This window comes from Mustela nigripes, chromosome 13 (assembly GCF_022355385.1).
Source record: "Mustela nigripes isolate SB6536 chromosome 13, MUSNIG.SB6536, whole genome shotgun sequence".
Lineage (NCBI taxonomy): Eukaryota > Metazoa > Chordata > Mammalia > Carnivora > Mustelidae > Mustela > Mustela nigripes.
Window position 1 is genome coordinate 60,361,386 of NC_081569.1, and position 25,586 is coordinate 60,386,971.

Sequence of the window (25,586 nt, forward strand, 5' to 3'; positions counted from 1 at the left end):
GCTCCACCCCCTCTGGGGTTTGCCAGCTTGGCGCTTGGACACACACACACCCCTTTTTAAAAAACAGTTTATTTAGTTAAGTGATCTCGACATTCATACTATGTGGGACCCTAGCTCCACCCCGTGACGGAGAGCCGCATGCTCTTAAGAATGAGCCAGCCAGGCGCCCCTGCACTCGGAACCCTTGAGCGCCAAGATACTGGGCTATCCCTGCCATATCCCACCACGTAGGCTCTCTGCTGACACTGAAAACACTCATCCTTTGGATGTACGGCAGATACAAGCCCTTTTGCACATACGATAACCGTGACAGAGGCAAAGTGTACTTCAGACATCCCTCTGCACTCACCAGCCCGGATAATCCCATCCTAAACCTAGCTCGCGGGCAGCACCCAGAAACCAGCACACACCAAGGTGACCTCCCCACTGCGTTTATGGGTGAGCAAGAAGGTAAGCATGTAAAAGGAAAGTTGAGGCTTAATGAAGAATTGTAGGAATGGCAGTGGTGAATTGCCCAGGAGGTGATCCCCTTCGTAAGCAGCCCACCTTTGCTCATTCAAGTGTCTCTTCTTGGAAATTCTCCCTTTCTTCTCTCCCACCTCCTACCCCCATAGTCTTTACCTTCCTTTAAGGCCTAGCTGGAAGGAACCCTAAAATCTCTGCCTGCCAACCAGGCCTATTCACTGAACTTTCCATGGAATCTTCCACCATACCACTTGCTGGCTTCTTTGGAATGCATTGCCAGTTATCAGCTCTTGCTGGGTCACCTTTCATAAGTATATGTGCTGTTCTCTTGAATAGACTGTGGGCTCCTTGGGGGCACCAGGCTTTCTTTTTGGCATCCATAGGACTCAGCATCCAGCATATTGCATTGAATTTAGGATCCTTAGTAAATCATTGCTTGACTGAAGACCATCTTAGTGTAGCCAGTGTTAGTCCATTGGTTCTCAAACTTTAGCAGGCATGAGAATCACCTTGGGGGCTTATTAAAAACAGACTACTGGGCCTCACCCTCAAGAGTTTCTTTCTTTCTTTTTTTTTTTTTAAGATTTTATTTATTTATTTGACAGAGAGAGATCACAAGTAGATGGAGAGGCAGGCAGAGAGAGAGAGAGGGAAGCAGGCTCCCTGCTGAGCAGAGAGCCCAATGCGGGACTTGATCCCAGGACCCTGAGATCATGACCTGAGCCGAAGGCAGAGAGAGGCTTAACCCACTGAACCAACCAGGCACCTAAGAATTTGCATTCCTAAGTTTCCAGGTATACTATAGCCTCCTTCTTTAGTTCTCACGGTCTCTGCAGCAGTAAATTTCAGCTACTAGGTTTTAGCCATCCTTGGGGTTCAAAATAGTACTGTACCTGGTCAGAAGTTTTGGGGAGTAAGGAAGGGGAGCTAGAGCTAGAAATCCTGGAAGAACAATAGTAGAAAATCATTGTTTGCAACCACTGATGAAATAATTGTTCCAGGCAATGATCATCAATGACTGATAAAACTATTAGGTAAAAGGTTGATGAGGATTTTATATATGATGGATCAGGTTGCCAATTTATGAATATCACTAAAAGTGAGACTAGTGGACATAATGTGCTCCTGATCCGATGAAACTGGAAGTTATAAAACACCTCCCAAGTAAACCTTCCTGCCAGAAATTGAATGGAATCTAGTGAAGGATCTAGCTCTAACTATTAGTCTACAGGAAATATGTGTGGTAGAGGAACATGTTAAATGATAACACAAGGATACAATTAAACAAACCCAAATTGTGGAAAATTCTACAAATGACCCAGTGTTTTCTATAAATTTCATGTCCCAGAGAGAAGGCGACCTTTTACATATTTACAAATACATAAGACACTATCAATTAAATATATGGTCCTTGTTTGGATCTTGATTCAAATAAGCGTAATGTAAGAACATGTTTTTTTGAGACTGTTGGGGAAGACTAAACACAAATTGGGTTTTATATTAAGGATTAAAAAAAATTATTGGTTATGGATGTGGTTTTTTTGAAAAATAAACTTTATTTTATAATATTTTTAAGGGATGCCTGGGTGGCTCAGTCAGTTATTCATCTCCCTTTGGCTCAGATCATGATCCCAGGGTCCTGGGATTGAGACCTACTCAGGCTCCTTGCTCAGTGAGGAACCTGCTTCTCGCTCTACCTGCTGCTCCCCCTGTTCATGCTCTCTCTCTGACAAAAAAAAGGGGGGGGGAATAGTTTTAAGATTTTATTTATTTACTTTTAGGATTTGGTTAATTTATTTGAGAGAGAGAGAGAGAGAGCATGAGCCAGGGGGAGGAGCTGAAGAAGGGAGAGGGAGAAGCAGACTCCCTCTGAGCAGGGATCCCGATGAAGAGCTTGATCCAGGACCCCGAGATCATGACCTGAGCTGAAGGGAGATGCTTAAGTGACTGACCACTCAGGTGCCCCTTTATTTACTTATTTTTTAATTTAATCTCTGTCCTCCAATCTGGGGCTCAAATCCCTGACCTCAAGATCAAGAATCACCTGCTCCACTGACTGAGCCAGCCAGGAGCCCCTAAAATAGTTTTAGATTTATAGGAAAATTACAGTTTCCATTTACTCCAAACATAGTTTCCCCGTTTCTTAAAAAAGATTATTTATTTATTTTGATAAAGGGTAGGGGGAGAAGAGGAGTAGAGGGAAAAGGAGAGAGAAAATCCCAAGCAGGCCCCATGCCCAGAGCAGAGCCTGACACAGGGATTGGTCCCACCACTGGAGCTCATGACCTGAGCTGAAATTAGGAGTTAGATGCTCAACTGACTGAGCCATCTAAGCACCTCCAAAGATTTTATTTTTAAGTAATCTCTCTCTACACCCAATGTGGGGCTCAAAGCCACAGCCCTAAGAGCAAGAGTCACCAGCTCCACTGACTGAGCCAGCCAGGTGTCCCCCATTTTTTTAAAGATTTTATTTATTTATTTGAGAGAGAGAGAGAGAGAGCACAAGTTGAGGGGAGGGCGGGGGAGAGACAGAGGGAGAAGCAGACTCCCGCTGATTAGGGAGGCAGATGCCACTCAATCCCAGAACCCTGGGATCATGACCTGAGTCAAAGGCAAACGCTTAACTGACTGAACCACCCAGGTGCACCATTTTGGTGGGGGGGGATAAAGTTTATTGAATGATAGAGTACGAAGCTCCCAAAGAGGGAAGGCACCTGAGAGGGTTGGCCTTGCCTCCCATCTTTTAAAAAAGTTTATTTATTTGGGCCGCTGCCTTCGGCTCAGGTCATGATCCCAGGGTCCTGGGATCGAGTCCTGCATCGGGCTCTCTGCTCAGCGGGGAGCCTGCTTCCTCCTCTCTCTCTCTCTCTCTGCCTGCCTCTCTGCCTGCTTGTGATCTCTCTCTGTCAAATAAATAAATAAATAAATCTTTAAAGAAAATAAAAGAGTTTCTTATGGTTTGTCTCCCTCCCTGGTCCCATCTTGTTTTTTTTTCCTTCTCTACCTCCCAAACCCCTGCCCTTCCTCTCAAATTCCTCACATCAGGGAGATCATGTGATAATTGTCTCTCTCTGATTGACTTATTTCACTTAGCATAATACCCTCTAGTTCCATCCACGTCATTGCAATTGGCAGGATTTTGGAGGTTTTTTGATGGCTGCATAGTATTCCATTGAATATATATATGCCACATCTTTATCCATTCATCTCTTGTCAATTTTTAAAGTGAGCTCTACGCCTGATTTGGGGCTTGAACTCAGGACCCCAAGATCAAGAATCACATGCTCAACCTACTGAGCCAGCCAGGTGCCCCATTTCCCCTGTTCTTAACATCTAACATTAACTGGTTACATTTGTTAGAATGAATGAACCAGCATGCCTGGTTGAGGGAACCAGGGAGCCTGCTTGGGATTCTCTTTCTCTTCTTCTGGCCCTCCCATCTCTTGTGTGTGTATGTGTGTATGCATGTGCTCCTAAGACTTGCTTTTAAAAACTCAAGGAAGGGGCATCTGGGTGTCTCAGTCAGTTAAGCATCTGCCTTTGGCTCAGGTCATGATGGCAGGGTCCTGGAACTGAGTCCCACAACAGGCTCGCTGCTCAGCAGAGTCTGCTTCTCCCTCTCACTCTCCCATCTGTGCTCTCGCTGTCTTTATCTCTCTTTCTCTCCCGCACACACACGCATTAATAAATAAAATAAAATAAAAAACCTATGGGCGCCTGGGTGGCTCAGTGGGTTAAGCCGCTGCCTTTGGCTCAGGTCATGATCTCAGGGTCCTGGGATCGAGTCCCGCATCGGGCTCTCTGCTCAGCAGGGAGCCTGCTTCCCTCTCTCTCTCTCTCTGCCTGCCTCTCCATCTACTTGTGATTTCTCTCTGTCAAATAAATAAATAAAATCTTTAAAAAAAAAAAAAAAAAAAACAAAACCTAGGAAAACACCAAGAAATGGGACAATAGAATACAATTAGCTAAGATAATCATTGAAGCAGAATGATTCATTATACTTTCCTCTCTATTTCTGTTTATGTTTAAAATATTTCATAATCGGGGGCGCCTGGGTGGCTCAGTGGGTTAAGCCGCTGCCTTCGGCTCAGGTCATGATCTCAGGGTCCTGGGATCAAGCCCCGCATCGGGCTCTCTGCTCAGCAGGGAGCCTGCTTCTCTCTCTCTCTCTCTGCCTGCCTCTCTGCCTACTTGTGATCTCTGTCTGTCAAATAAGTAAATAAAATCTTTAAAAAAAATTTTCATAATTGAAAGTTTTTTAGGGGCTGCTGAGTCAATTAAGCATCCAAGTCTTGATCTCAGTTCAGGTCATGATCTCAGGGTCTCAAGTTCAAGCTCCACGTTCGGATCCACATGCAGCGTGGAGCCTACTTAAAAAAAAAAAAAAAGTTAAAAAAAATAGAACCAGAAAAGTATCACTTGCCAGGCTGTAAAAAGGGTCAAAAAAGGAAACACAGACAGCTAGAGTGTATTCAAACAAATACACTCACACTCACACATGTATTTCCTTTTCCAGGTGACAAGGGCCCTCAGGGCCATCCCTAGGTGAAATTTTGAAGAGGAAAATTTTTTTCTTTCATGTGTTCAGATCCATGTGCTGTTTCAGAAACCCCAAACTTATTGTTCTCTTCCAGCCTCCTCAGTTTACTTCTAGGAAAAAAATCTGAGCATTTGAAAGTCCCTTAGTGACTGTACATCGAAGTTCTGTCTTTCCTAGGGATTCACCTTTCCACTCCATCTTCCCTTGGGCAAGGCGTTGCACTGATTCCGACTCAGGAATTTTAGGCAAGCAGTGTTCGGCAGGCATGGGGGCCATCCCCAGCACTCCTGCCATCACACCGGCAGGCAGTTTGCCTCCAAGCCCTGAAGGAGTGGCCTCCTGGCTTTCTCTAAAGGGATGTGGAGCACAGTCTGCAGCCTGCCCATTCCAGACGCGGCATGTCCCAACTGACCTCTTGAACCAGTAAGTAGTCCAGAAAGAATGGATCCTTGCTCACAGGGCAGCAAGACTACGTTGACCTCATGGCTCACCTTGGTTCCCTCTTGGTACATTCCTCCTCTTCCCTGAATGGAAAGCTGAAGCAGCTTCTTCCTGAGACTGATGGAAATGGCCATCAGGGGATTCTGCTACTATGGGCAGATGGTTTTTTGTTTGTTTGTGTGTTCGTTTGTTTGTTTTAGAGAGAGGGGGTGGGGAGAGGCAGAGGGAGCGGGAGGGAGAATCTCAAACAAGCTCCATGTCCATCTCGAGGCCACCATGGGGCTTGGGGTTGGATTTCAAGACCCTGAGATCATGACCTGAGCTAGAAGTCAAGAGTTAGACACTTAATTGACTGTGCCACCCGGGTACCCCAGGCAGATGGCTTATCTTTCCAGGTTTGTCTGTGTCTTCTCTCTATCCTTGGCCTCCTTGGGCAGGCCTGGATCATAAAAGGCAGAGTGGGCAGATACTTACTTCACCCAAGAAGGGAGATGCCAAGGCCCAGCTCAGCTCAATCCACAATAAGGGGCTGCTGCTGGCCCTTCCTCTCCTCTGTGGTCCCTTCTTACTCCCTTGGGGTAGATCATAGCTGGCTCTGGTTCTGTTCTGAGGACAGGAACTCCTGGGACAGCTGCTCCTGCATTTTGTCAAATACATTTCCTGTTGATTTGATTAGTTTCCTTCAAAGCAATGCATTTATGAAAGAAAGGCAGATTTTGCAGGCATGTATTTGCACAGGCAGCCCACCTCCTTCAGTCACACACACACACACACACACACACACACACACTCACTTTCTCCCCATCCACCCACAAAGTGTCAGTCACATTTAGAGTTTGCACAAATGCACACCCTCCCTCGTACATCACAATGCACACCCTCTCACCCACCTACACACTTCTTCCATAGAATCACACCTGCTCATATACCCTTAAAGCACGTTCCTATACCATGCTGAGAAAGAGAGAGAGAGAGGTTAGGAATGTGTTGCTACAGCTCAGGAAGGCAAGCACTCTGTGTGGGAACTAGAAAGTCAGAAGACCAGGACCCCACAGTCTCCCCTTCCTCCTGCAAATAGAAATACTAAGAATAGAGAAGGACTCGAGAGCAGGGGTAAAGAAAGCAGACTCAGAGCTCCTGGCCCCACCAGGAAAGCGTGCCGCCCCAGGGTAACAGTGATGTGCCTGAGGCCTGCACTGAGATAAGAATTTGTCTAGACTGTGAGCGCAGAAAGCAGTGGCATCCACGTGTCCAAAAAGCCCATTTGGACTGGTAGCTAAGGGTCATCCTCAGGCTTGGATACCCCATTGGAACTCAGGAAAGGAAGGAAGAAATGAGGGGAGAAGGGAAGTGGAAGGTTGGGTTTGGGCTCTGCGTTCAACGTCCTCTGGGAGAGAGTCTTTCCAATGTCAACCAGAGTCAATAGGAGAAGGCTTTCTGCAATGGAAACTTGAAGTCCCCTGGAGAGGGGAGAGATGTGGAGAGGGCCCCAAGGGGTGATGAGTGCCCAAGTGCAGAGCTGCGGCAGCCACTTTGCCGCAGCAGCAAATAGGGCCCCAGTGCACTTGGCTTCAGCCCCAGACTGCCCTCTGCCTGCCCTGACCCGACTAAGCCCCAACTCTGTGGATTCTGGAACAGAACAAGTCTTTTCCTTTAAGAAAGGGTCCTGGAGCCCACCCACAGCACCCAAGGAAACTGGCAGAATGCCAAGCTACACTGAGACTTCAGGCCCCTGCCATCCAAGTCTGACAGCCCTGCTGGAGTCTCTCCTGGTGTTGCCACCTGAGGGCGCCTGGAGCTGGGTCTGAGGCTGCTGCCGGTGCTGCTGTTGTTACCATTAGGATAATTAATAAGCATGCACTGACGGGGCCAAGTGGAGGAAGAGGAAGGACCCTGCTGCTCATAAGAATCCCTGGAAAGATCCAGTGAGGCTGTGGGGGAACAGGGGACTGAGTAGCTTGTTCCTCCTCCCTTCCCAGGACTTCTGGAAAGGGCACTGGGAACTGGTTTCAGGGGACAGGTAGAGAGGCAAGGGCTAGGGGAGGGCAAACACTTGGTAGGCTGCATTTGGAACCTGCCCTGCATCTGCCTGACAAAATGTCTTTGGGCACAGCCACCCCCGTGATTACTGGTTGTGGGGCAGGCCAAACTCTTGAGGCAATTATTCATTAATTTAACAGGCATCTGTCTATTTATGGAATGCCTACTGTGTGCAAGGTGGTCTGCTAATAATAGCTGAGGTTTTATTGGATACTGTGAGGACACAGCCAACTTTCACACCATGTCCTAGGGGATGGGGGTGGGGAGCAGAAGCAGAGGAAGCAACTAGGAAGAATGATAACCCCCAAAGATATGGACCATGGGGCTTTGGCCTGTGTGGTGTAGCAGTGGGGGTGTCAGAGATAAAACGTGAGGATTACCAAAAAGATCTTGGAAAACTCGAGACCCGAGGCCCAAGATCCTGGAGGAAAAGGGGTGGGAAATGGAGCACGGATAAGGGAATTTTGGGTGAAAGACTCAAGAAAAAGGCAGGAAGGAGTGTTAGTCCAGTGGGGGGAGCCTTGAGTCACGATTTCGGGGGCTCTGACGGTTGGGAATTTAGGGGGCTGAGATGCTTCATGTCCTGAGATGGGGGACGGGATTCTGGCATCAGAGCCTGGACAAAAGTTGGGGTGCGAGAGGTTTTAGCGAGATTTGAAAGCAAGATCTGGAGTGCTGGGTTTGAAAGGATGCTGGAGAGAGTTAAGGGAGAGGAGGGGCGTGGCTGAGTGCGCCACCCGGGCAACACGGCCGATGCTCGGGTCGGCCTTGGGGAATCTGGTCCGGGGTCCCGCCGCTGTTGGGGAGGTCGGCGGGCGGGGGCCGGCCGGGCAGGCGGCGGCAGGGTAGGCGCTGGGAGCCAGCGGCTCGAGGCTCCGCGGGGGGGCGGTACGAGCTCAGGCTTGCGGGCGGGCGGGCTGGGGAGGAGGCGGCGGCTCGCAGAAGAACATGAATCAGCGGCGGCGGCGACGGCGGCGACTGCTGTGGAGGAACCGCGGTGGCCCAGCGGCGGCCCCGGGGACCCCGCGCTGCTGACGGCGGCCGGGGCGACTCGCAGCGGGCGCGGGTCTCGGAGGCGCGGGCCCCAGCGCCGCCCCCGGTCCGGCCCCCGCCCCTCCCGCGGCCCTCCTCTCTCGTCCCTCCTCCTCCGTCCCTCCTCCCTCCTCCCTTGTCGCTCGCGGGCCGGGCCCGGCATGGTGCGGCGTCGCCGCCGATGGCGCTGAGGCGGAGCATGGGGCGGCCGGGGCTCCCGCCGCTGCCGCTGCCGCTGCCGCCGCCGCCGCCGCCGCTGCTCCTGGCGGGTCTGGCCGCTCTGCTGCTCGCGGAGCCCGCGGCCGCAGGTAGGGGTTGGTCGGGAGGCGGCGGAACGCGGGGGGTTGCGGAGGGGCGCGGCCGGGTGGGCGCCCAGGGACCGCAGCGGAGCGAGCCCCGGGCCTGGGCGGGCGAGAGACTTGGGTGGGGGGACCCACGTTGGAAGGCCGAGGCTTGGGGGCTGGGGGAGGGGGCGCAGCGCAGCGTCCGCTGCTGGTTCTCTGGCCGGAGCCCCACCCCCAACTTTCTCGCGTCCGGGGCTCTTCTGGAGGGGTGGAAGGGGAAGGAGTAGGGCTGTGGGTTGAATGGTCGGGGGAGGGGGGCGGTGTTAGGAACTGGATGTTCCCGCCTCGACGTATCTAGTTGTTTGCTTCCCCCCTCCCAGTCCTGGGGACCCCATTCTGCCCGCCTTACACAGGAAAGTCCCACTCCGAAACCGCAGGGGCTGGACTCAGCGCCCAAGAGGCACACCTACACCATTTGGGCACAGGGGCTGTGAGGGTGCCCAGTCGCAGAAAACATCTGGACACATGCTAGTTCCTGTACTCAGAGCTTCCTGAACCCGGGAATGCTGGCGAAGATGGACCGAAGCAAGGTGGCCGGTCCATGTGGGGGTTATCCTTGTGTTCCCCCGTGGCCACTGAGACATTTGCGGGTGGTAGGAGCGAGTGCTCGCACCCTGCCTCTCCCAAGTTCACACGACACACCTACGGGACTGTTGGGTGTGTGTGCGGTGTGAGGTTATCCCTCCTTGCCCCTTGACCTGCGTTGTGTCACAGGCTAAAGCAGAAACAACAGAGCTGGCACATGATTTTGGGACTGAACTCCCTGCCATATGAGATAATCAGGGAAGGGAAGGCAGAGAGTGACAAGTATTTACAAGACGGGAAAGGTGTGTATCTCTGGATCAGAGAGCCCAGGAATTTGCCTAGAGTCTCACAGCAATGGCAGGATGAAGCAGGACTGGATTCAGCCCTGTGGGTAGTTCACCTGCCCCTCTGCTTAAAAACACGCGGGGAGCTCAGGAGAGGGGTGTGTGTGTGTGCATGTGTGTCTGTCTGTCAGCACCCGCAGGGTAGTGTTCCACAAAGTGGCTCCTGTTGATGTGACAGTAGCTCAGGGGTCTTGGGCTCCCTGCTCAGGGCCCCTCCCCTCCCTCCTCCCTCCCACCTCCCTAGCACCCGCCCCTGCACACATTCAGGTATTAATAGAGCGGGTGGCTGCCAGGAAGGCTGCCATGTGTTTGATCTGACGTGGTTCTGCAGCCATATGTTCTCCACTTCAGGGGAGCACCCCCTCCTTCTCTTCCTCAGCCTCCTTTCTTTTGCTGGGGCAGGGTACAGGGGGATGCCAGCAGCAGTGTGAAGTCTGGCCAGACACCCTGGGCCGGCAGAGAGCTGGCCGCCTGTTGATCTCCATGGGTACAGCTGTCATTCCCAGGACAGTACCTGCCCTAGGTGTATAAGAGGGCCCCACCTTTTTAGCCTGGCTTGCCTGCCTTTTGGTGGTTGCGCTCGAACTTCACATCACCTAGTCAGGAGGTGTGGGGAAAAGGTCACTTCCTTAGAGCTGGGGGGAACTTGGCAGTAGCAGAATTGGTGCCTGGAGAGCTTGTCATTTTCCTCCCCCCAGCCTAAGCCCAGGCCACCTTCCCGCCCACACTGTCCAACCTCTGTTTTCTTGACCATGAGCCGAGGATGAGCCCTCTGACCCAGAAACTAGGTTCTGGAAGCCGATAGGGGACATTTCCAGAGACAGTCTCCCTGTCAAGTGGGCTGACACCTTCTCCTTCCCACCTCTCAGGCCTGAAGCTCATGGGAGCCCCGGTGAAGCTGACAGTGTCTCAGGGGCAGCCGGTGAAGCTCAACTGCAGTGTGGAGGGAATGGAGGAGCCGGAGATACAGTGGGTGAAAGATGGGGCTGTGGTCCAGAGTGTGGATCAGGTGTACATCCCAGTCAGTGAGCAGCACTGGATTGGCTTCCTCAGGTGCAGGACGGTGGGGGAGGGTGTGGCATGCCAGCCTGGGGGCAAGTTGTGCTTTTTCCTTGGGCTTGGGAGCTGGGGGCAATGCTGATGCCCAGAGGTGTGGGTTTTTCTTTTTTTCTTTTTTTTTTTTTAATTTGGCAACCTAAAGAAACTTCCAGAAGTGGGGGCAGGCTCAACCCACTGAGTCTGCCCAGCATAGCTGCGCCGCCTCCCCCCCCCACCCTAGGAGGTGAGCCTGGTATCCTGTTTCCACAGCCTAAAGTCAGTGGACCGCTCTGATGCAGGCCGGTACTGGTGCCAGGTGGAGGATGGGGGTGAAATGGAGACCTCCCAGCCAGTGTGGCTCACAGTAGAAGGTGAGGAAGCAGAGACATGGGTGGGCATGTCGGCCTGATGCATGTGCTTCTAGTGGCCACACCTGTGCGGAAGAAAGTTCAGTGGAAGTTGATTTGCCCCATTGATCTCTGGAGCCTGATTGCACCAGGCTCCAGGCCTACCCCAGACATGGGAAGATCCTACTCACTGGAGTCTGGGTATTTCACAGCTAAGGGGGCAGTAAGGACCTCCAATCTATGGGGTGCAGTAAGTTTCAGTTGTCTGAGCCACAAGCCTAAGCACCCATCGGGGGCTGGACCCTGTTCTGCCAAGTGGCCAGGCCAGGAGGGGGAGGCGGGCTGGGGGAGGGGAGGAAGGATCCGCAGCTGTGGGAGCTCAGAGCTGTTCAGCCCAGGAAAACAAAGTGACTAAGAAAGTAACAAAGGACCCTGAACGGGATCTGGAAACTCTGCTAAGGCTTCCGCCCACTCCCCCTCCCTTTCTGACCCTCCCCCAGCTCCTCACCCTCTGCCTCCTCCCCTGCTCTGAGCAGGCTGTTGGAGCAGGTCTGGGAAGAGCCCAAGGGGACAGCATAAAGGGTATTCCTAAGATGCCCAAAGAAGAGAAGCTCCCCCATCAAGCTAGCCACCTGTTTGGCGGTTGACCCAATCCTAAGGGGACCTGTAGGACCTTCTGCATAGGGGACTGTAAATGGTAGCAAACTTGTGGTTTGGGTAGTTGGAAATCAGGAAGGGGCAAGGTTCATTCCCCAACCCCCTTTCTCCTTAGGTGTGCCATTTTTCACTGTGGAGCCAAAAGATCTGGCAGTGCCACCCAATGCCCCTTTCCAACTGTCTTGTGAGGCTGTGGGTCCCCCTGAACCTGTTACCATTGTGTGGTGGAGAGGAGGCACGAAGGTTGGGGGACCGGCCCCCTCTCCTTCTGTTTTAAATGTAACAGGTGAGGAGCTGCAGGAGGGGACTTTGAATAGGGGTGGTGAGACTGGGCAGTGTGCAATCTGTAAATCACCAGGTCTGCTGTTGTGAGTGTCTGGAGCCCACCCCGGGGCCTGGGGACATGAGCTGCACCATTACTAAGCTGGTTAGTCAGGTGTGCAGGGCTGGCCAGGTGAGCTGATTAGTGGTGATCCTACCGGGTGTGCTCGAGGCCACTGGAGCCTCTTTCCATCCTGCACAGCAGCTCCGGCCGTGCACAGCTGGCCCTGGGAGAGGAGTCATGTGAAACCAGGGGCACCCATTTCCCCCACCCCTCCCAAGGGAAGGAGCCAGGAACCAGCCCACGCAGAGCTAGCAGGAGTGTCTGGCCGACTTGCCTAGAAGACAACAGTCTAGGGCTGCAGAGTGGGGAATGGCAGGGAGAAGCAAAAGGAGGGAGGTGCAGCACAAAGAAACAGGAGCCTCCTCTCCTAATGGCCCTTTCCAGAAATTTCTAGACATTTTCTCAAACAACTGTATTTATCCATACCTCCACGCAGCTAGACCCAAAGCAGCAACACCTGCACACCCACCTGGGTCCCAAGACCCTCAGGCATTTAACGAGGCTTGTGAGGCTCACTTCTCTGTGAAATGAAGCTAATGTTCCTGGTCGAGGCTTGAACTGACTCAAGAAGTTGGGAGTCTGAGCTGGATCTCACATGCTGGATGGTGGGAGGGATAGGTATGGATGTGTCAAGTCCCCAATACGAATCTTGAGAAGAGGTGGGCTGGGGGTTCTGTTCAGGAGGTGCTGGGTTGGAGCCCATGAGAGGGAATGTTCGGTTCAGTTCTCTCCAGATGTGCGTGGTTGGGACCCTCCCTAGCAGCCCGCAAGATAATAAGCACTCACTGAACTCCTACTCCTCACACCACACTGTGCTAGGCACCACGGGGGATCGCGGGAATACAAAAGAAATAGAAGCCATCAGTCCAGCCCCCAAGGAATTAGTGTAATTGGGGAGACAAGACACATGCATAAGGAGCTGAGAACTATTGCAGGGCAAAGAATGCAAATCAACAATGATAGGGCTGCCGTGTAGAGCAAACTGAGAAGGGCTCTGGAATGTGCAGTAGAGGCGTGAACAGAGAGGGGAGGCAGCTTTGTGCCATATGTGGGAGGTGGGATTGAGGCAGGGGGAGTAGTATAACCTTTTTTGTGTGTTTTGTGTGTGCCACACACTTTAGGTGAATTCCCTCATTTGGTTTGCACAATTCACCCAGTGTTGGAGATGAGAAGACAGAGCACCAGCACTGGGTATAGCCAGGCTCGTTAGACTCCAGAGTCCCTGGTCGTACCCAGTGTCTAGCCCCTTCCTCTGACTGGAGGGACTAATAGGATATTCACATCCAGAGCCTGCATAAACCCCATTCCCTGGTCCCAGGCTGAATGGGAATTGCTGCTTGGGGGTGGGGGGTGCTGACTGAGGTTTTGTGGCATCAGGGGTGACCCAGAGCACGGTGTTCTCCTGCGAAGCTCACAACCTTAAAGGCCTGGCCTCTTCTCGACCAGCCACCGTTCGCCTTCAAGGTAGGAGGACTGGCGGGAGGGAGGGTGAGTGAGGCAGGGGCCTGGGGCCCGCGCAGCAGATAAGTACAAAATCATTTGGTGTTCCCTGTTCCGCCTTCCCGAGGCCCTGCTGGGATCTGAGGGATGAAGGGTTAATTGGCAGAGCTCCATCCCTAGTGAGAGCACCTGAGACCCTGCCATGGCTGAGATGAGAATAGAAACCTGACGTCACAGCAGATTTCCCATCACGAAGCAGAGTCCTTGGGAGGGAGGCAGAGAGGGAGGTGGAGAGGGAGCCAGCAGGAGATGGTTAGGGCTCATGCCCAGCCTTGCTTCTGCCAGTCACAGTGGAGGGAATGGGGCTGGGGAAAACCGCCAAGCAGGATAACAGAGATCCAAAGGGTTGGTATGCATAAAGGGAGAGAAGAGGGGAGGGAGGGAGCCAGTGTGTGGGGGAATGGGTTGTGGCTGTAGGGGCTGCCTCTCATTTGTCTCTCCCAGGGCAAGGTACTGTGCCCCCCACCCCTGCGCCCCCACCACACCCACTATCTTATCTTACTCCTTGGTTAGATAGGGGCCCTGATTCAGAGAGAGGCGACTTCTCCCCACAGCCAGCCCACACTCCCTGGTATGAGCAGCTCTCCCCCACTGGCTTCTTGGCTTGTTTATAATTGTAGTTCTGGGAGTGCTGAGTAGCCATTGTCAGGTGTGGGGGGACCCCCAGACCTCAGGGAGGGACTTGAGGCTTGATGCCCCTGCTTTCTGCTTCCTCCTGTCCTTCCCGAGCACTGAAGTCCAGGGTGCTGACTGTCCCTCCTGTCCACAGCACTGCCTGCAGCCCCCTTCAACATCACAGTGACGAAGCTCTCCAGCAGCAATGCTAGTGTGGCCTGGACGCCAGGTGCCGATGGCCGGGCCCTGCTCCAGTCCTGTACGGTCCAGGTAGGGAGCCGGGGGGGACAGGCTCTCCTGGCCATGTTCCTTCTGTGGCTGCCTCGATGGTGCTCCGTTCGCAGTGGTATCCATCCCATTGACCTACACTTGTCCGCAGGGCTGGGTCCCTAGCTCTCTCCAGGTGTTACTGTCCCCTTTACCAGGAACAGCCCAGCCTGCCCCTTCCCACAGGGTGCTCTGGCCACCAAGTAACTGGGCAAATTGTCTCAAACCCATACATTCTTCAGGCTGGAAAGCAGATCACTAGAGCAGATTTGAGATGCCTGGAGGGGTGTTTCTTCTGTCGGCAAAACCCCAAACCTTTGATTTAGCTGATACTCTCCTTCCCCATCCCCTGACTCATGCCAAAGAGAACAAGGCGATTGGAGGGGGTTCGAAGCCCCAGAGAGTAGAAAGCCTGGGTGAGGTGATACCAAAAACAAGAGGCAATGCAGCCTTGTTTATTTTCATCTGTTTACTCAGAGGTATTTAAGGAGCGCCTTTGATGAAACTGTTGTAGCCAGTTCCCCCAGGCAGGAGAGGCCCCTGCTCTGGGCTGGACAATTTGGAGGACCCTGCTCTGGCCCTCCTTTGGCTGCATTCCTTGCCTCTGGGCAAGTAGGCTGTAGAGACTAGGGGATATGCCCATCTAGATCATGAGGCTACCTGCCTCCGCTTCCCCCAACTGCCACCCTATACCATTTTCTAGATACTCAAGACCTCCTCCCTATGATCCCCAGTCTGCTTCTAGGACCTGTGTAAGCCTCTTCCCTGGTCTGTCCTTAGGAGGGCTTGGTTTGTGCACCTCAAGTACATTCCTTAGGGGAGTCAGTATGCAGGCAGCACTGTCCATACCTGCGCATTTGGTGTTCCCTGGGTATAGACCCTTGGCCCACAGGCTGGCTTTTCTTATGCCACCACATTCTGGCTTGGGAATCCCAGGGACCAGGGGATTATAAATGCAAAACTGATCTTCCAGGTTGTTTTGAAGCTTTATTTGTCCATATACCATCATAGGAAATATTTTGTTTAATAATTTGTTAGCTGATTCTAACATTTACATACTTAGCCACATGGTATGTGGCTCTCCATTTGTACACTTATGGTGGGCGTCCTAAAAAATGTGAGGTGAAGGTCTGGTTCACGATGCCCCTAGAGTCCCAGTTACTCTGCCCTTGAGAAACTGACTCTTTCGCACTGGCGTGTAGTTATAATAAATGGGAGCTCTTCTAACTGAGTTATGTACCAAGCAAGAAAGGGTATGAGTTTTCTGGAGTAGTTGGCAACGTCCTTGGCAGAAAAAGTGGTGTTTGCACTGAGTTTTAAAAGATGAGTTGGGCTTTGCTAGGAAGAGCAGTTCCAGGCCAGGGAGCAGCATTTGCAAAGGCGCGGAGGGGAGGATCCTTGTGTTATTAGAGTGGGGGCAGGCGGGAGGGGGTGGGTTGCAAGTGTTTGCTGATAGGCTTAGAGGAGGCATTAACTCAAGATACAACCCCCTTCCTGGGCACCCTGCTCCCACCCAGGCCTGTCCCACCTTCTGTCTCCCTCCTCTTCATCGTTCTTTTGCTGTTCTTCTGTAGGTGACACAAGCTCCAGGAGGCTGGGAGGTCCTGGCTGTGGTGGTCCCTGTGCCACCTTTTACCTGCCTCCTCCGGGACCTGGCACCTGCCACCAACTACAGCCTCAGGGTACGCTGTGCCAACGCCTTGGGGCCTTCTCCATATGCTGACTGGGTGCCCTTTCGGACGAAGGGCCTAGGTAAGAGACTTAACGGGGCGGAGTGGCTGGGCAGGGCCTGAGTGGGGAAAAGGCAGTGTTGGCTTCAGTTCTGAAGGAAGTTGCTGGAGAGTTGTTACCTGAAGGGAGGGTCCTGCCTCCTTCAGCAAGCACCCAAGTGTCTGCTGCATACCTATGAACTAGATGAATCCCGCCCCTTCCCCTGCAGCTTTAGTTCTAGGGGGTGGAGCAAACATGCAAATTAGGAAAGATCTGATAGTATGGTGAGGAAGAGTTGCTCCCAGGGTGGTGTAGGTGTATCCTATAAAGAGAAGTTTGATAAGGAACAAGCCATACTGAGGCTAGGGGAAATCACTGTGGAAGACGGCACGGCAACTGCCAAGTTCCTGTGGCAGGAACTTGCTTGGAGTTCTCTTACCAATTGCTGAGAGTTGGCGGGACTATGAGGGGGCAAGGGTGAAGGATGCTGCTGAGGCAGTAACTAAGAGCAGTGCTGTACCTAGTGGGGTGCTGTAGGGCTTGCCATTGTTCACCTCTCCTCCACAGGACCAAAGGTGAGAGCAGTCAGAACTGGGAGTCCCGTTCTAACCCATACCTGTAGCTGTCTGAGCTGTGTAGCTCTTGAGAGTTGGTTCCAAAGGCTAGCACGGGATAGTGATGGTGGGGAGGGCAGGGCTCTTAGTGGTATTCTGTCTTTGGGTTCAGCCCCAACCAGCGCTCCCCAGAACCTCCATGCCATCCGCACAGACTCAGGCCTCATCCTGGAGTGGGAAGAAGTGATACCTGAGGGCCCTTTGGAAGGCCCCCTGGGACCTTATAAATTGTCCTGGGTTCAAGACAACGGCACCCAGGTAAGGGGAGATAAACCTCAACTCTCCAAGGGCACCAGAGTGCGCTTTCAGGGCTCAAGACCTTCAGAGCTTCCGAATGGCTGTCTTTGGTGGGCCCTGGGACTTTGGTGGGCTGGGCTTCCCAGCATCCCAGAGAGTCTACTTTTCCCCACCTTCCCCTGCAGGCTTCCCTCCTTACTAGATTGTCTCCTGTTAGAATTGCATCCTGTGGTGACCATTTCATTTGTAAAGCAGGAAGCGCATTCCTGAACAAACTGGGGGAGGGCACAGATAAGGCTCTTATCCCCAGCCTGGTTCCCTCCCAGCACCACACCCCTCCCAACACCCCCACCCACCCACCCCGCAGGGACTGAGCCTTGTTTGTTGTGTTCAGGGGAGGCTTCTGCAGCCTGGAAGGGGAATGTGATGACTTAGCAGGTTGTGTTCCTGGGGTCCCTGAACCCACAGTGTCCCTTGCCTACTGGGTTCCTAGCTAGACCACTTTCTGCATTCAGGCCTCTCTGAAGGCCTCCTCCTCTGACTCAAATGTGGGATGGGGGCTTTTCCTGGCCCTAGGGTGAGCTGACAGTGGAGGGGACCAGGGCCAACTTGACAGGCTGGGACCCGCAGAAGGACCTGACTGTGCGTGTGTGCATCTCCAATGCGGTTGGCTGTGGGCCCTGGAGTCAGCCACTGGTGGTCCCTTCGCATGACCATGCAGGTGAGGCCTGTAGGGGAAGGGCAGACGGGTCATGGCTTTCAGGGACAGCCTAGATTGGTGGGAGGAGCTGGGCAGAACCTTTGCTCCTAATAGATCCAAAGACTCAACTGTTGAGGCCAGGATTGGTATTTGAACTATATGCCCTTCTCCTCCCTCTGCCCCAGCACTAGCATAGAAGTCCCTGATAGATTTGTAGGTTCCAACAGCCAGGGCCTGTCACTGACAGGGTAGGAACTCTTGGGGCTTCCTTTGGGCCTTCTTTCCACTTGGGACCTTTATGGACCCAAGAGAACCTCTTGTCCAGGCCAGATGGCCATCACTGGAAAGTTCTAAAGGGACTCCTTTTGTTAGCCTCGCTCATGCCACTGGCTCTGTCTCCTCCCATAGGCCAACAGGGTCCTCCCCATAGCCGCACATCCTGGGTGCCTGTGGTCCTGGGTGTGCTGACAGCCTTGGTGACAGCCGCGGCCTTGGCCCTCATCCTGCTTCGAAAGAGGCGGAAGGAGACACGGTTCGGGTAAGGGGGTAAGGATGAGGGAAAAGCAAGAGGTGACAGACGACCTTGGAGTCAGCCTTGGAGCTGACTCCGACTCTGGGGTTTCCCCTTAGGCAAGCCTTTGACAGTGTCATGGCCCGTGGGGAGCCAGCTGTTCACTTCCGGGCGGCCCGGTCCTTCAATCGAGAGCGGCCTGAGCGCATCGAGGCCACATGTGAGTATGGAAATCTTAGGAAACGTGGGCTGCCTTCGTGCCCCTAGCTATATTCTTTTTGCTGGCTCATGGGTTTGGCCAGTGTGTCTGAGCATCCATGAGTCCTGAGCACACAACAGTGAAAAGAAACACAGAACTACCCTCATGGAGATTTACCATCCTGGCTGTGGGAGAGCCAAATGAAGCTCATGTCTGCCCTGAGGGCCGAGACTGGGGTGCAGGTCAGGAGTCCAGGAGGCCCCTCTTCTCTCTCCCCACAGTGGACAGCTTGGGCATCAGCGATGAGCTCAAGGACAAGTTGGAGGACGTGCTCATCCCTGAGCAGCAGTTCACCCTGGGCCGGATGTTGGGCAAAGGTGTGTGGGGCTGCGTGGGGGTTAGCTGAGTGGAGGTTGTCTTCGATGGCTCCACGTGCTTTGAGGGTGTGGGCTTGGGGCAGCTCCTGTGAACAGGATATGCTTGAAGACTCCCGAGTGTGGGCTGTTTGGGGGAATGGTGGCTGGAGATGCAGACAAGGGAGTCTTCCTGCAGTGGCTAGTGATTTGTGTCCCTGAGGAGGGTCACCTTGGAGAAAAGGGGCTGGGGGGGCGGTGGGGCAAGGACCCTCACCGTTGTTTGGATCTGTTCCTAGGAGAGTTCGGTTCAGTGCGGGAGGCCCAGCTGAAGCAGGAGGATGGCTCCTTTGTGAAAGTGGCCGTCAAGATGCTGAAAGGTGAGTGGAGAGTAGAAGACACGGAGTGAGGTGTGGCAAAGGTGACTGAGCCGGAAGTAGGCTCTGCTGTGCCCCTAGACTTTCCAAGAAGAGTTAGTTAGTACTAACTAGGATGCTGCCTGTGCCATGTGAATAATTCAAAAGCATAAACCCACACACATTTGTGCCCTCGCTTTTGCTTTCTGCCATCAGCAGTGACTGTCCTCTGGGCTCCTTCAGGGTGATTACAGCTATCCGAACCAAAGGGAAGACCGTTAGCAAGTGGAGAAATGGTTGGAGAGCCCCACTGCATGTGGACTTAGACCAGAATTGGGGGCACATCTCCCTTCTTTCCTCCCTGCCGTCCTTTTCTTCCAGCTGACATCATTGCTTCAAGTGACATTGAAGAGTTCCTCAGGGAAGCGGCTTGCATGAAGGAATTTGATCACCCACACGTGGCCAAGCTTGTTGGTGAGCTCCTTCCTCAGGGGCGACAGATACACAATAGGGCTAAAAGTGTGCTCCCCCAAGGTGGGAGGGCAAGCCTGTAGGAGAGAAGTTCGGACTTAGCTGGTGAGTAAGCAGGGAGCAAAATCACGAGGAGGGTCCTGGCTGAACTCTGATCCCCCTCCAGGTAAGGGATTTATTGTGTGGGCCCTGTACCAGAGGTCTGCACTGAAAGACTGCTCATGTGAACAGAGGAGAAGGAGGAGACAAGTAGATGCTGCAGAGATCTGGGGGCAGCCACATCTTAGGTGGTCACCAGTAGGTAGGCCAGTGTGGACTTACAGAGAGGGAAGTAACAGAGTTAGGGCTGGAAGTAGGGCCTAGCAGGTGGGAGACTCATGCAGACTCCTGAGCCATCTCTTGACTGCTGTGTGCCCTGTTCCTGACTCTCTCTTGTCCCCAGGGGTGAGCCTCCGCAGCAGGGCCAAAGGTCGTCTCCCCATCCCTATGGTCATTTTGCCCTTCATGAAGCACGGGGACCTGCACGCCTTCCTGCTCGCCTCCCGGATTGGGGAGAATCCCTTTGTGAGTGCCTGGGGTGGACTGGCTGGGAGTTGGAAAGAGACAAAGACCCTGGGAGAGAGTTTGGCTTGGTGGGCAGGGCCGATTAAGCTGGTTAGGAAGAGAGGCAGCCTGGCTTCGACCCTTTTGATGTTAGAAGGCTTCCTTCTCCCTCACAAAGCGCTGCTGAGAATTTTAGGCCGGGCCAGGGCCATTCTGGGAGAAGAGACCTCTGAAGCTCCGTTCTGGGAGTGTCTTGACTCTGGGATGCTCCATAGGTCTCCCAAAACTTCTTTGCCTTGGGAAGCCCCACTAAGTCCCCTCCTTTCAGTAACCCCAAGTCTTTAGGCTTTCTGGCCAGGGAACCCCCTTCATCCTACCCTGCCTGGGTAGGTGAGCAAATCGGGCCTGAACTTGCCCTGTCTGCCTACCAGAACCTGCCCCTGCAGACCCTGGTCCGGTTCATGGTGGACATCGCCTGTGGCATGGAGTACCTGAGCTCCCGGAACTTCATCCACCGAGACCTGGCTGCTCGAAATTGCATGTATGTGAATTCTAGGGGGCGGGGGGGGGGGGTCCAGGGGGCGGGGACAGAGCAGCTTGTGACAGGAGGACTAGCTTATGGTCAGCTCTCACCTGGGACAGTGTGTGCTGTGTGTGGGGACAGCTGGGGAGCCAAGATGCCATAGTTCTGTAAGGCTGACTCCATCCTCCAACACCCCTCACAGGCTGGCAGAGGACATGACAGTGTGCGTTGCTGATTTTGGGCTCTCCCGGAAGATCTACAGTGGGGATTACTATCGCCAGGGCTGTGCCTCCAAATTGCCTGTCAAGTGGCTGGCCCTAGAGAGCCTGGCTGACAACCTGTATACTGTGCACAGTGACGTAGTAAGTTGGGTGGCACAGTGAAGTCTGGTGGGGATGCTGGCAGTGTGGCCGGCCCTGGAGAGTCCTCAAGAACCTAGCCTGGTCCCTTCTTTGGGCTTGGGCTGCCTGCTTAGAGCCCTGAGGTATGTTCGGCTTAGGGCTCTGCCCTGCCCAGGAAACCTAGTGACATCTCCCCTCCAAACTTGCTTCCATCCCAGTGGGCCTTCGGGGTGACCATGTGGGAGATCATGACTCGTGGGCAGACGCCGTACGCTGGCATTGAGAATGCTGAGATTTACAACTACCTCATCGGCGGAAACCGCCTGAAACAGCCTCCGGACTGTATAGAGGATGTGTGAGTACCCTGGGAAGGGGATTTGGGCAGGAAGGAATTTGGGGTTTCAGGTGCTGGCTGCCGCCACAGCTGCTGGTCCAGTAGGAACCCAGGACCTCAACTGGACCTTTTGTTTAATGTCCTTGTCATTAGAGGGAGGACCAACCCCCACCCCAAGCTGCCTCTTCCTCTGCCACCTCCCTGTTTTCTTTCTCTCCCCCTTTCCCATCCTGTCATATTTTTGTTCCACCTTTTCTTACACTCTATTTTCTCCACTTTCCTGGAAGAACCAGGAACCCCAAGGGCAGAAGGTACAGGGTTGAGCAATAGTGCACGATTCTGTCACCTTCTTCCCACCCCCACTCCTTCTCAGTCCCCAGCTAGTCTAAGAAAACCTCCCAGGCTGAGCCCTCCCTCCCCCTCAGAGAAGACTGCACCAGGGCAAGAAAAAACTGCTGCTGTATTACATTCCTCCGCTAGACAAGGAGGGAGTGCGGGGGTGAGGGAGGCTGGCCTCTTCTTAAGGGAGTGGAGACACCCAAGATGCTGGGGAGAAGGGAACTGCCTTCTTTTCTTTCTGAAAGCCCGGAGCCCTTGGGAGCCCGGTAGGGTAGGGTCGGGATACCCGCCCAACCAGGGGAGGGTTGTAAACCCCTCATGACTGGAAGACTAGCATTAGCTGGGTAGTTTACAGGCATTCTTTCAGGTAATCCCCTTCTCACCCTATAAGGAAAAGACTCTCATTATCGCTATTTTGTAGATGAGAAACTAAGATTAAGGAGGTTAAGTAACGTGGCCAAGGTCACACAGCTATTAAGTAGCTGAGTTGGGATGTGAACCTAGATCCCTATGATTTTAGAATAGGTGCCTCTTAACGATGACGCCAGACATACTTTGTCCGTTCTAGTGTTGTATTTCCCACCCTGTGCAAGCCAGAGTTTCCCTGTGGCCCTGGAGGACATTTTCACTAGTACCCGGGGGAGATAGTTCACAGTGATCCGGGGAAGGAATCTGCTCCCTATTTCTTGCTGTGGGCCAAGAACAGAGACAGGCACAAGAAGGCCCAGCCTGAATGGTGGGGTTCTCTTTCTCTAGGGCAGTGGGTTTGAAGTCGGAAGGTTTAAAGGAGATCCTGTACTGTGGATGAGAGGGAGATCTGAGGGTGAGAGCCAGACCCTACCCCTCCTCCTTGAGCACAGCTCAGGGTGTGGCAGAGGCAGGAGCTCAGGTCTCCCTGTAGTTGCAGCCTACTTGGACATCTGGAGCAGCAGAGGTTCCACTGGGCATCGGGGACCAGGCCCCAGCTCAGCTTCCTCCTGGGCCAGAGCTAGTGTTGTCAGTAGGGCGGGTGCTGGCCTCCTACCAGCCAGCCTGGTGGACAGGCGCCAATTGGCTCCTAGCACAGCCTTGACAATGTAGCCCAGCTGGGCCACATCCCCATGGCCCCGGACCATTTCCATGGCCTCTTGGATGTCTGGCACCATTCCGCCCATCACTGGGGGCCTCTGTCAGGAGGGCCAATGAGTGGGACAGTGTTTGGGGCTTCTGTTTGTGGGCACAAGAGAGTCAGGCATTTGCTCTGACTGCGTCTGTTCTCAGTCCTCTTCCATTAGTTCTTTTTTTTTTTTTCCTTAAGCCTGAAGCATTCCCCTGGAACAGGAATAAGACCTCAGGGAATCTGTAAGGCTCCTGAAAGTGTGTGTAAAAAGTGTTCCTTCCCCAGGGGAGAGGGCTAGAAGCTTTTCTACATACAAAGATGTCCATGAATAATGAAGATTTAAGTCATCCTGAGTGGGTGGGGATTTAGGACAAAGGGCAGCTGTTCAAATCCTTGCCATTAAAATAACAGTGACTCCTGCCAGGTTCTGCAAAGCAAAAACACTCCTCATCCCCTCCCTCCCCCCCACGTTGCCTAGGACAGAGCCAGCTCCATCACTTTCCACCTGTGTGACCTTGGTTGAGGTTCTTAACCTCTCTGGCCCTCAGTTTCCACAGTGGTAAAATAGGACTGATTTATTCCACAGGGTTATGGTGAGAATTAAATAGTAAATGTAAAATACTTAGATGAGGGCCTGACACAAAGTAAGTATGGGCTCCGTATGGGCATGTTTAGGAAAAGTTTTCCAAATCCTGGTTCTGTAGGCTTAAGGGGCCTCTGCCTCCCCTTGTGGTTTCTTACTGCCTCCCCTCCTGCTTCTCTCACCCCAGGTATGAGCTCATGTACCAGTGCTGGAGTGCCGACCCCAAGCAGCGGCCGAGCTTCACATGCCTGCGGATGGAGCTGGAAAGCATCCTGGGCCACCTGTCCGTGCTGTCCACCAGCCAGGACCCCTTGTACATCAACCTGGAGAGAGCCGAGGAGCCGGCCGAGGGAGGCCCCCTGGAGCTGCCTGGCGGGGACCAGGCCAGCAGCGGGGCCGGGGATGGCAGTGGTGTGGGGGCAGTGGGGGGCACCCCCAGTAGTGACTATCGGTACATCCTCAGCCCTGGGGGGCTGGCCGAGCGGCCCAGGCAGGAGGAGCAGCAACCGGAAAGCCCCGTGGGTGAGGCCCAGAGGCTGCTGCTGCTGCAACAAGGGCTACTGCCCCACAGTAGCTGTTAGCCCACAGGTGTCCGGGGCCATGCTGCTGGCCGATGAAGCCCCGGCTGACCCTAGCCCAGGCAGCATGGCGTGGAGGCTCCTGTGGTAGTCCTCCCGAGCTGCGCTGGAAGCCTGGACTGACCAAATGGCCCAATCCCAGTTCTTCCTGCGGCCACTCTGGCCTGCCTGGCATCAGTTCAGGCCTTGGCTGGGTGGAGGTGGGCCAGGCCTGGTTGCCTAAACCCAGGCAGCTGGCAGGAGGGGGTGGTTATGTTTCCATGGTTACCATGGGTGTGGAGAGGAGTTGGGGGAGGGTAGATCCAGCCCTGTGGGCCCCTACTCTCTGGCCCAGCGGCCCCTGCTGCTTCAGTGCATGCATTGAGGTGTCTCTGACCGCCCCCCAACGGGGGGCCCAGCCCTGCCTGTGCTTGGGGTTCAAGTGTGCGGGTTGCTGCTGCTCACAGAGAGATGCCCTTGTGTTATTCCCCTGTAGGTGAGAGTTGGTAAGGGTTTGATGCAGTCAGGTCCCAAGTGCTGCTGTAGGAGGCAGTGGGGCACTCTCAGGTCTGAGTCTGCATCCCCTTCCTGATGACCCATCCCACCTAGGCCAGGAGTCATGTGCAGCTGACCAGGTCACAGCAAGGCATGCTGAATTTCTGCAGGCTACTGTTTGCCCAGCCTGTAAAGGTAGTCCACCCAGCCCGGCAAGAGGAAGGGGTGCTGTGGGCCCTGCCCAGGAACGCGTGAGGCCAGAGAGGAGTCCCAGAGCCCCTCTTTACGCCCTCCCACAGTCTGTCTGAGCATGCTACCAAATCCCAAAATATCCCAAGACTAACAAAGGCAGCTGTGTCTGAGCTCAATCCTTCCACGCAGCATCCCTTAGTCCCAATTTTCCCTCTCACTGGAGACCCTCTTCTGTCCCAAGTCTCCAGATGCAGAGAGAATATAGGCCTGATGGCTGGTGTGGGTGAGAGGGAGTTACTGGAGCCTAGACCCCAGTCCTGGTAGGGGAGCCCCCGGATTGCATGGGGCAGGCCCCTGCTGTTAGGGATATTTCCAAGCCGTTAGAAGCTGTTTAAAAACAGAAATAAAATTGAGAACTAAAGACCCAAGGCTTTGTCTCTTAACTGTTGACTTTTTTCCAGATCGCAAAAAACGAAGCATCACTGCGTAGAGAAAAATCTGGAAAGACATATGCCAAAATGTTAACAGCTGTTATCTTTACATGATGTGAGTTAAAGGGACTCGTTTTCCTTTGTGCCTTCCAAGTTTTCTGCACGGAGCACAAAGTGCTTTTGTGATTACAGAAGACCCCAAAGAATGGTAATTAAAGATAATACATGGTCATTGTAGACAATAAGGAAAGTGTAGAAAATCATTTTTTTTTTTTCAAAGATTTTATTTATTTATTTGACAGAGATCACAAGCAGGCAGAGAGAGAGGAGGAAGCAGGCTCCCTGCTGAGCAGAGAGCCCGATGCGGGACTCCATCCCAGGACCCTGGGATCATGACCTGAGCCGAAGGCAGCGGCTTAACCCACTGAGCCACCTAGGTGCCCCTGTAGAAAATCATT

General features: G+C 53.5%; 1 protein-coding gene across 2 annotated transcripts; it reads left to right on the top strand.

The window, feature by feature from the left end:
• The first annotated feature begins 8,400 nt into the window (after positions 1-8,400).
• TYRO3 (TYRO3 protein tyrosine kinase) lies at positions 8,401-24,118 on the top strand. Of its 2 annotated transcripts, XM_059372570.1 has the most exons (19): positions 8,401-8,826; positions 10,601-10,784; positions 11,040-11,140; positions 11,889-12,059; positions 13,536-13,622; positions 14,428-14,543; positions 16,115-16,292; positions 16,977-17,122; positions 17,678-17,822; positions 18,210-18,339; positions 18,432-18,532; positions 18,793-18,888; positions 19,164-19,244; positions 19,602-19,694; positions 20,134-20,255; positions 20,666-20,775; positions 20,960-21,119; positions 21,317-21,453; positions 23,641-24,118. In XM_059372570.1, the coding sequence occupies exons 1-19, from the start codon at positions 8,700-8,702 to the stop codon at positions 24,032-24,034; spliced, it is 2,679 nt and encodes an 892-aa protein (XP_059228553.1). In that variant the 5' UTR covers positions 8,401-8,699; the 3' UTR covers positions 24,035-24,118. The 2 variants fall into 2 exon arrangements, with proteins under 2 accessions (XP_059228553.1, XP_059228554.1); XM_059372571.1 differs by lacking the exon at positions 13,536-13,622.
• The last annotated feature ends 1,468 nt before the right edge of the window (positions 24,119-25,586 follow it).